General features: G+C 38.3%; 1 protein-coding gene across 1 annotated transcript; it reads right to left on the reverse strand.

The window, feature by feature from the left end:
- FNDC7 (fibronectin type III domain containing 7) lies at positions 1-10315 on the reverse strand (the record flags this gene model as incomplete). Its single annotated transcript, XM_079535248.1, has 12 exons — positions 1-59; positions 621-881; positions 1419-1673; positions 2478-2732; positions 3137-3394; positions 3836-4090; positions 5512-5769; positions 6254-6514; positions 7279-7533; positions 8661-8918; positions 9910-9928; positions 10253-10315. 12 exons carry the CDS (start codon positions 10313-10315, stop codon positions 1-3), a joined length of 2457 nt encoding a protein of 818 aa, XP_079391374.1.
- Between the last annotated feature and the right edge of the window lie 406 nt (positions 10316-10721).

Raw genomic sequence — 10721 nt, forward strand, 5'->3', positions numbered from 1 at the left:
TTAATGGAATGAATGTACTGTGTTCTTACCCATTCCAACAGAGCTTCCAGAACAGGTTACTGAAATGACATAAAACGGTAGCACAAATGTTAAGTTTTAGGTTGTAGGCTGTTGAATGTAGTCCATGTTAAACAACTGTGCAATTGCATCACAATACAGTTTGATAGCGGATGAAATTTATGCCCTCAGAAAGGAATCACAAAGAAATTACTACTACTTCAAAACATTCAGTGCCCACTTGGGATTCTTTTCTAGAAGTTCTTGATCTTTTTTAATTAACTTCTGATTATAAAACCTCATTTATTTGCCCATGTATTATAACCTCTGCTCTCCCAACTGAAAATTAACTTCTCTGTATTCACTAGAATCATCAGTTAAGTGTTAGTGATCCTTATGCAAGATCTGTGCTAAGAAAAAGCAACTTTTCTGTGCTTAATCTTGAAGTGTTTCTGAAGCCCATCACACATACTGCAGAATAGCATCCACAAAATTATTCTGGAGTGAGCACAATAGAAAAGTTCTGCTGCATGCTGCCTTTATTCAAATAACTTGATTACTTTTTAACTATCTAGTGTGCATGGGGGAAAAAAAATAGCGTTCAAAAAATTTTAAAGATTTACCTGAATATATTTTTTTAGGACAAAAGGTGAGCTTCAGCCTCTTATCTGTAGCTGGAGATACTACTGCTGTGTAGACATCACCACAAGGTATCTCAGTAATATCACAGTAACTTAGACCCAAGCGAGGTGAACAAGTGAAATTGCCTTTTGAGCCACGTAAATCAGTAGTGTAGCTTATTGTTTCTTCAGAAGCTCGCCAGTATACCCGGATACCATTATTGCCAAGTCTATATAGCTTCACTCCAGAAGGACAGCAAGCACCTAGCAGAATAAGAAACGCATCAGTACGGATGTCTGTAAAGTACAGTATGTTCTAAATTCCTGTAGTGCCTTTTCACAGACGACATGATTACCAACATGTTAAATAGCAGCATTTCCTTGAGAAGTTACTTAAAAGAAAACCAGAATAATCACTGAACCGTGCTAGGAAAGAAAATGCTCTCTCAGACTCAAATTATGGAGCTGGAATTTAACTACTGTTTTGTAGTACTGGAATACTGTTCTTTTCTACTTATTATGGAGGCAGTAACCTAGAAAACCTTTTGTGGATTCTGGAATTTAATTATGCCATAGCTTAATTAAATATTTGTTTCAGGAGTATTATTATTAAAGCTTCTTTCAAAGTTGTAAGAACAGGGCTTAAATAATATGTGAAATTAATTCTATGTGCTTTTATTTAAAAGAGGGTACTTGCAACTTTATTGAGTTTCAGTTGCATTACTTGCATTAGAGGAACGCTATTCAATTAAGCTGTATGTTAAGTCATTTTCTCCTTAATTGCATTTATTGTTTACATACTGGAAGAATATCCTTGATATGTGCAATGGGATGTCAAACCAGTTTCACTGATGGCTTTCAGTGATACCGTGTAGTTGGTGCCACATGTGATGCATCCCAGGAGACAGTAGTTCTGAAGAGTGTGACATCTTGCCTGTCCCTTTGGAGACTCCAGTGTTGCTGCATATCTGTGTGCACCCATTCCAGCAGACCAGGTGACGTTTGTTACCGACTGTGTCACTTGAGTTAGTGTCAGGTTGTTAGGGCAACAAGGAGCTTAAAAGTAAAATAAAAGTAGAGAGTTAATTTTTTTCACTTGGAAAACAAAGCACTTTGAAGGACTGCAACTAGAGCAGTGCATTGAGAGCAATGACAACTAGCATACTTTTCAGGCAAACCTTAGCATGGGGAAGATGACTCTGGCTCCATGTCTAGGATCTGATTAAGCAGGGTCCATCTCTACCTGTTAAGTCATGTGACGGTCGAGGTCTGCCTGTGTTCAAAGGTTTTTTCTCTACAAATCAAAGTAACTGTTAAAAACTGAACTGCCTATTTAAAATTGATCCTAAAATTGATCCTATCCTAAAATTGGCCTACATTAACCCCAGAACTGTGCTTTGGAATTGTCTGGGTGAAAAATATAGGATAAAGTTCTGCTAACAAGTTAATAGCAGGAATTACGGTAGGAAGTGCTTTAATCTTCTCTTTAGACTGTTTAGTTTGGTGATATGGGCATAACCTCATTGCTTCGCCTGGTAATATTAGGAGTGAAAACACTGACAAGGGAGTTAATATATTTGTTAGCTGTGATGTATCATAAATGATTGCACTACGGCTGCTTACACTGAAGCAAATGCCAAGTGATCCTTTTCTCTCCCTCTCTCTCTCTCTCTCTCCCTCTCTCTCTCTCACACACACACACACACACACACACACGTATTTTAAGCAGAGTACAGGAAGAGAAACTATAATTTGCACAAATGGTAATTTTTATATACATATACGCATTTATAAACACATGTAGAAATATTATAGTGCCATGATACTAAGTATTTCACATCAAACACAATTCCCACATACCAGTCTCTAAAGGGACACTGTAGCTTGGCAAGCTCTGTCCAACTGGCGATCTTGCTATGACACTGACAGAGAAAGCAGATCCACAGGGAAGATTAATTAGGGTACAAGAGTTTCCAGAGCTTGTACAATGCCAAAGGCCAGCCTCTCCTCGGGCAGTTACGATATATGTAGCTTCCTCGTTGTTAGATTGCCAGTGCACACTGATCACAGAAAGAGCCTCCTTTGAGATATTTTTAATTTCAGGACTGCAGGGAGCTGAAAGTTGTTTAACAGATTGTTTATACATACCATAACAGTTACACAAAAATTAACTTCCATTTGAAACTAATGAGCTCCTTTGGAAAAGTGTGTAATCCTGACATTGTTACGCTTAGTGTGAATTTAGAACTCATGACAGAAATGATAACATAGAATTTTGCATACAATAACAGCAATAAATTGTAAGTGATTTTCAAAAGCTTGGAGCACTCAGTAACTTTCAGTCCAAATCTTTTTTTTAGGTCCCTCATCACAGTACATTTTTAAATACTTCCAGCAGCCTTCTGTTTTCACTTATGTCAGTTACAGTAACTTAGACCTCTGCTAATGCTTTTCATGCATTAATCACTGCAGTCTACCTAATTATTTCTTCTGCTAAAGGAAGGTAGGAATGCACATACCTGTTGCCACATACTTAGATGCACACGATGTGTTGCTGCCCCTGGCCTCGCTGAAGGAGTAAACGGTGACGTTGTAGCGGGTGTTGCAGCGCAGAGCAGACAGGGTGCAGGCGGTGGCCGTGTCGTTGCACAGCACCGTCCCCCTCCCGGAGGCAGCCTTGGTCTCGTACATTTCAGCACCGCGGACGGGAGCCCAGCTCACCTCCACCGTGTCGCTCGACACCGGCACTGCGCGGAAGTTACTGGGGCAGCACGGTGCTGAAAGGCAAGGCACAGATGGAGGTTCAGCCCGAGCAGAAAACTGTCATTTGCCTCTGTGCTTCATAGCTTAAATCGCCAAAGGTGTCTTGTATTGCGCCAACTGAGCGTCGTTAATCCCAGACTTACTGCCCGAGTACTTCCACACCCTTTTTTTAACAAAGGGCCTCCTAATGGATATGTAATCATTGTATTTATGTGTACTTACACATAGAATTATGAATATCCTCGATCTAAAACTGCAAAACAACTGGAGATTATCTAAGTAATTCTTAAGGACGTTCTTCACAATTTCCCACTGAACTGATTATTTTACCCCCACACTAAGGAAAAATTGAAGTTTAAGTCATTATCTTGAAAAAATAAAAATGTACATTCAGCTCTATCATAAATACAGGTAGCAGATCCAAAAGGAACTTGCAAGAATACTTTACTACTTACCAGTTGTGTAATTGAATACATCACCTAAAGGACTCTGCCCTGCACTGTTATATGCAAAGACACTAACGAAATAAGTGAAACCACAGTCTGACTGGAAATGGCACTGTGTGTGGGATGTGTTGCAATATACTTCCAAGCCATCGTCGCTCTTCACAAAAACCACATAATAATGTCCAAAATTTACTCTAGACCATGATACCAATAAGTTTCCATGTTCATCACCTTCAACTGATATATTTCCTGGTGCACAAGGAACTGAAAAAAAAAAAATTAGAAAAAATAATTGTCATTGGAATATTTGTATTCAAGTTATGCTGTACGGGAAAAAAAAAAAGGAAAATCTGATATATGTGGAATTATTCTATACGGTTTGAATATTTAGAATTGTCTTGCTCAAGAAAACAGGAACTCAAATGGCTTTACAGATGATGTTACTTACATTTAGATTAGAAGTGACTGTGATTTTTACAGAACAAAACATGCTACCTTCATCACTTACGTAAGAGAGATCTGCTGAAGGAGATCCCATAATCAAAAGCAGAGGCACCAGACAGTATTGCAGAAGAAATTGGCACATTCTGTTCTCACAAATGAATAGGTCTGGATGATGATAAGAATACTAGTTTTAACAGCATTTGTCATCTAAAAAACTTTTGTGAAAACCTTTGATATGGTGGTACAAAACTCACTGACTGTGTCTGATTAAAAAAAGTAATTTGTTTCTGTTTCCTTTCTGGTGGCATCCTAAAATTTTGCAATAGGCTGAAAACTCCATAGGTTTTGCTCAAATAACATCTTTCCTTTCTTTCTGGTTCAAAGAGTTCAGCTTGCTGCTAATTAAATTATACATGGTCAAACAGAAGCAATATGGGTTGAGAAGATTACAGACCACAGCTTAAACTTTCTCTTACCAAAGGCTTTCATTCCATTAGAACTATTCCCAAGTTCCTCTCGAGTGATCTCTAACTCGCAACGAGAGGTCAAAATGAGGTAGGTAACATTACATAAATCAGTAATTAAGTTGTGTCTGTAAGGTAGCATGTAGCTTCCATGGTTTAGGTTTTGCTTACATGGGCCATAAATCTAACAGACTAGAAAGCATTAATCTCTGGCATGGTAGTGGTGCTATGTAGCAGAGATTAGCAGCCTTTTGTGCTGACCAAGCTGCTACCTGAAATGGTCTATGACCACATCTTAATTAAGTCCAGTGGTACTATTTTAGTTGCAAGTGGTTATTTGTTAATCTGCATTCCAAGTTACAACTACATCTAGCCTGAACAGTTCTCAGTCTATGGCCAGTCCTCAGTGCTATTTCCTCACAGATTTCTCCTGGTCTATTTGTGACAGATCTACCATAGTAGGATATAGCTGCTATTCCTTAGATTAGTTTTACACTCAGAAAATTGACTTTAGAATATGTACTATGGGTAGGAGGAAAAGGCAGACTTTTTGTTTCAGCTAACAATATATATACACCACTGCCAGTTTCTCACAGAAATATTAAGAAAATTTAGGCTATTATCCCCTAAGCACAAACATACATAGCATAGTTCATGCACACAGTTCAGAAGCAAAAACAATTTTGAGAACCAAGAATGTTAATGGCCTAGCATTTGAAATTAAATAAATGCATGCCCAAATGCCATAAGCTATGTAATAATCGATTATTCACATACTAGTTTTTAAGCTCACTGCATCAGTAGGATTACTGGATCCAGCATCATTATGTGCTGTGACAGAAACGGAATACTCAGACCCACACTGGAGCGATGGTACTGTGCAGGAGGAAGAAGATGTGTTACACTTCAGTTTCAACAGTCCACTGGAGGCAGTCACACTGTAAGTCAGAGCTCCTTCTGCTGGCATCCAAGAAACAATAGCTCTTAAAGCTCCGCTACTGAAAGCTACTTGAACATCTGCTGGTGCCTTAGGACCTACGGTATATCAGTTTGGAACATACTTGTAAATACAGCTTTGCACATGGTCTACAGACATCATCGTTCTCAGAACATGCAAATGAAGAATTTTCAACCCTCATTGATTTAAAAGCTAAATAAATAAATTATTTTAGTTGTACTCTGACAACGAGCATTCTTTTAAAATTCCTTGCCTTATTTGAATATTTGTTGTTTAAATAAGTAAGAAAAATAAGTAAGAAAAATCCTCAAATTAGTCAAAGCATGTGTAATCTTTACCCAAGCCTGTAAAACTTTGCTGGTAGTTAATGGTACCTTTACCTCAGTAACATTCATTAAACATAGACACACCATCTGAGTTTCCATAGAATAAAACTTACACGATGAGAAAACCTATCCAGCGTATCTTAGAAAAGCATAATGTAATCCTACGTACGTAAATACTTCTTGGTACAGCTTCTTATAAAATGCTTACAAAGTTTCAGAAAAGAACATTTCTTACTTGTTCTTTGGTTATATGTGAAATCATCTCCAGGAAGGCCATTGGCATTCCAGGCATATGCTTTTATAGTATAGAGAGTTCCTGGATCTAAGTTTGAAAATACGAAGGAGGTATTGGTGGTGTTCTGCTTCAGCATTCTGCCCAAACCGTCTGATCTCATCAGGGACACAGAGAACCCAACTGCCATATACACAGCTTTCCAGCTCACTGCAATGGAATCACAGCTCGGGGAACTGGCAGACAGAACTGGAGCAGACAAGACTGTTGAGAAAGAATATCAGTTAGGCTTTAAGTTTCTCAGTCGTACTGTTTGGTGGGTTCAAATACCAGAAAAATACCCAGAATTTAAAAATCACCACCTTAAAAAAAGACAAAAAAAAAGAAATAAAAAAAAAAAAAAAAAAACCAGCAACCCCAGGAAAACAAATTAATGCAAGACTGGCAGAATACATTAGGAAACTGATTTGGTACTTCTATTATATGTCAGGTTTTGTAAAATGAATGCAATTCATGCAACTTATAAACAAATTACAAAAGGTTGAGTGTGTAGAAGAATGCAAATCACTAAGACACTGTATTTCCCATCATCTAAGTTTTACATTATCTTATTGTTTTGTGCTTTTGGTTGTATTTTCTTCATTTATTCCATTCTGTCAAGTTGTGTCTCTTGTTAAAATAAAATCCAGACATTCACAGAAACTCTATTAAAACTTCTCTATTAAGCATTAACTTTCAGTACAGTCACAAAGCAAAACCACTAATTCAGATTCGTGTCCTTGTCATTGAGTCAAATGGTAGAATTCCAGTCCTCAAAAACTGCAAGGAGAACATGCTCAATACAATCTAAAATGCAAGACTGTAATTATTGGTACTGCTATGCTTCTTAACTACACTGCTATGCTGCTCATTTTCAGCTCCAAAAGTTTTTTTTAATTATTTTTTTTTATTTTATTTTTTAAGTTAAGATACTTGCGTAAATTCTTTAGATTACAATAATGCAGAACGGAAATAAAAACAAAATCCACCTGTTGTTGTTTTTCTGGAAGGTGAAGGGCGGCTCTTTCCTCCTGCATTTACAGACCTGATGGTGATTCTGTAGCAGGTGGCTGGTTCCAATCCCATCACTGTACCTGGTGATTTTGTGACTACAGTTTCAATGCAGGCATCTCCATCCTGTGCAGCCAGCAGATAACTAGTAGCTCCAGGTACTGCTCTCCATTCTACTGTGATACTATTGCTAAGTTTTGAGTAAGCTTGATCAATAACAGGAACGTCTGGAGCTAAAACATGAATAACAACAAAAGATGCGCTAAAAAAAAAAGAATTAAAACGTATTTGGGATGTCAGTATGTGCCTCGAGGCAAATGTATTTACAGGGAGGAAGCTCTCTTAGACCCAAGCATTTTCTCATTTGTTCATACTAGACACCCTCTTTTGTCCCCTTTTAAAAATGGCAACATATATTCTATAAGACCATGCCCCCAGAACATTTGCACTTGTGTCTTTCTGTGTATTTGAGCAATTGCTATCTATTGCATTTTTTCTCCTTTTAATATACAGTCGTTAGTAGCAATTCATAACAAAAGAGAATAAATAGCATCATTGGTATCAAAAATAAATTAGAAAACATGGATCATTAATGTCTGTTCTCAGATAACTGATCTAGCAGTAGAAGGCTTTTATACCTATCAGGATAAACACTGCTACTTTTAATTGTTATTGCACTGACTCCTTATATTAAAAAACAAACAAACAAACAACAAACAAACAAACAAACAAAAACACTGGGAAGGTAATGACTATTTCTAAAAATTATTACACAGAATCACAGAGTGTCAGGGATTGGAAGAAATCTCAAAAGTTCATCTAGTCCAATCCCCCTACTGGAGCAGAAACAAGTCAGGTCACACAAGAACACCATCAGGTGGGTTCTGAACTTCTCCACAGTCTCTCTGGGCAGCCTGTTCCAGTGTTCAATTATGATTAAAAGTATTTTCAAACAGAATTTCAACAAAATATTTTCTCAATTGCCCTTCAGCGTGAGTAAAAAAGTACTTTGTTTATGTAGATTCTTCATCAATGCTAGCATATGCTAGCAGTCCTTTGAAACAAAAATACCATTTATCAGCACCGATGTATACAGCTTCACATCTGCGCTTGTAATGAAAGGGCAAATAATTTGGAAAGCTGGAGACTGAGCAAGCTGTGCATGGTAGCTCAGGGAATCATATAAGAAAAAAGAAGAGGAGAAAATGAGCTAATCATGCTGCTACCAAATTCAGTGTGAGCGTCAGCAAAAGGTTTCAACAGGAATGGCAGCTATTCCCTACAAATACAACAAACATCAGGGATTCCAACCCTTTAGAGGTCAATTGAAATTACTCTTCAAGAAGGTTCTCTTACTAACCTGTTGATTGCACAGTCTGTGTTTCTGCTAGAGTAATTCCATTCTTGTCAATGGCTTCTGCTTGTATAGCATAGACAGTATTGGGAATTAATGAAGTTAGAGTGCTCTTAAGTGTCCCATCACTAAAATAAGCCAGTAAAGAATGGCCTACACTATTCACAGCTGTAGCTGTGACTCTGTAAGAAGAGGCTCCTGAAAACTTGGACCATCTGAGATAAATGCTTCTTGAGGTCACGTCATATATAGACATAGAGAAACCTAAAAAAAACAAAACAAGACAAAAAAACCAAAGCAACACACAAAGAAAAAAAACCACACACGAACACAGACGAAAACAAACCATAATCAGAAAAACATTTCAGTTGTTCTTGAATGTAGGGAAGTCTTGACAAGACGATTGTTCAGACCCTAAGCAAGTATATAGGTGAACTGATTTTTAGCAGATCGACATTCCACTGATTCTGCAGTGCTATTTCCCTTGTTCACTTCTGTAATCTCTTAATTACTGCAATAACTGCTACTTGCTCTCATAATATCACTTGTGATATTATCACCATTTTATTATGTGATAATATCACCATTTTACTGGAAACCCTTAAATACTTCAGTTTACTTATTTTCTAAACATACTGGATATAATCCACATATAGATATACAACCTTTTGAAAAGCACTCTACATGAATAGGATCAAACGTGCGTTCTGCAGCTTGTGGAAAGAATGTGCTGCAATAAGCACCTAGGTACTAAAACAGCATGGCTATGGTTAAACGTTTAAGACTTTCACAGGTCAGTGTATTCAGGAATATCCTGCTTATAGACTGAGCACATTTTGAAAGCACTCCTTGCAGTCTTGTATTTCTCATATTACACACACACAAGGCAACAGGAGCTCTTGGCACAAAACGTGAGACTGAAGGAAGTCTAAAATGCACAGAACACTAAAAGATATTCAGTGCTCAGGAGATTTTGATTATTATTTATTTGTTTGTGGCATGAGCGAATCCACCTGTGAGTGTTAGATAGAATTGAGACTCCTAAAAGTGAGGTTTACAGTTTATAAAGGTATCAACAATATCATCACAAATTTTTAAAAACTCAGTCAATCATGGAAAGTTTTTGTTGTTTTTTTTTTTCCCCCTAAAACACCGAGAACTTACACAGTTTATTAGAAATCAGAATTGTGTATGTTCTTTTTGGACCCATTCAGAAATGAGCAGCCAAAACCAAAACACCATTTTGAAGGTGTACCTGTGTTAGCTGAAAAGACCTGAAAAGGAAGATATAAAAAGTTAGAAATACGAAGCAATATATTCTATTTGGGAAACTAAAAAACTCCTAATGGTGCTGGTAATAACAATATCAACTTAGAAGATTACACGTTTTAACACATTTCACTAATGTGATGTGTCTGTTCAGACTCATTAAGCACAGACACTGCAACCAGTGAGGCAGATCGGCAGATTACATTCCTCGTTCTCCTCCATGGATCTGCCTGTCGACAGGCAGGCTCTGAAAGATCCCATCTCTTCAAAGCCTTGCCAGTCACCTGTAAACGCTCGCAACACTTGGAAAGAAGACCAGTCGCACTCACCACTTGCAGGCTGTGGAGATGCAATCCGACGAGCAGCAGCGATGCTCGCTCCGAACCGCGCATCTCCGCGCAGCGGCGGCAGCCCGGTCCTACACAGACTTCAACTTGTAGGTCAGCAAGTTTTTGTTTTGTTTTGTTACAGTTCCTGTATCGAATACACAAAACTAATACAATAATCACGCCCAATTCAGATCTGAAACTTGCTGTTTAGTTTACGGTGGCTCTTTCCGTCTGCTCACAGGCACGTTCCTTTCAGTCTGTGATTTCTTTTGAACGGAAAGACGCTCCCCGCAGCGGCCCGCAGCTCCCCTCCTCAGCCTCTGTGCCGTTTGAGGAGGCACGGAGGTGTCCTCCAGGCCGTGCCCTTTAATAGAAACAGGATTTCGCGATGAACAGACGGCTGGCTGCACCGTGCATGGAGGCAATTTCGCTCCCTAAGGAGCCGGGCTCCTCACCTGCCCCGCCAGCA

The sequence above is a fragment of the Tetrao urogallus genome, assembly GCF_951394365.1.
Source record: "Tetrao urogallus genome assembly, chromosome: 5".
NCBI classification, from domain to species: Eukaryota; Metazoa; Chordata; class Aves; order Galliformes; family Phasianidae; genus Tetrao; species Tetrao urogallus.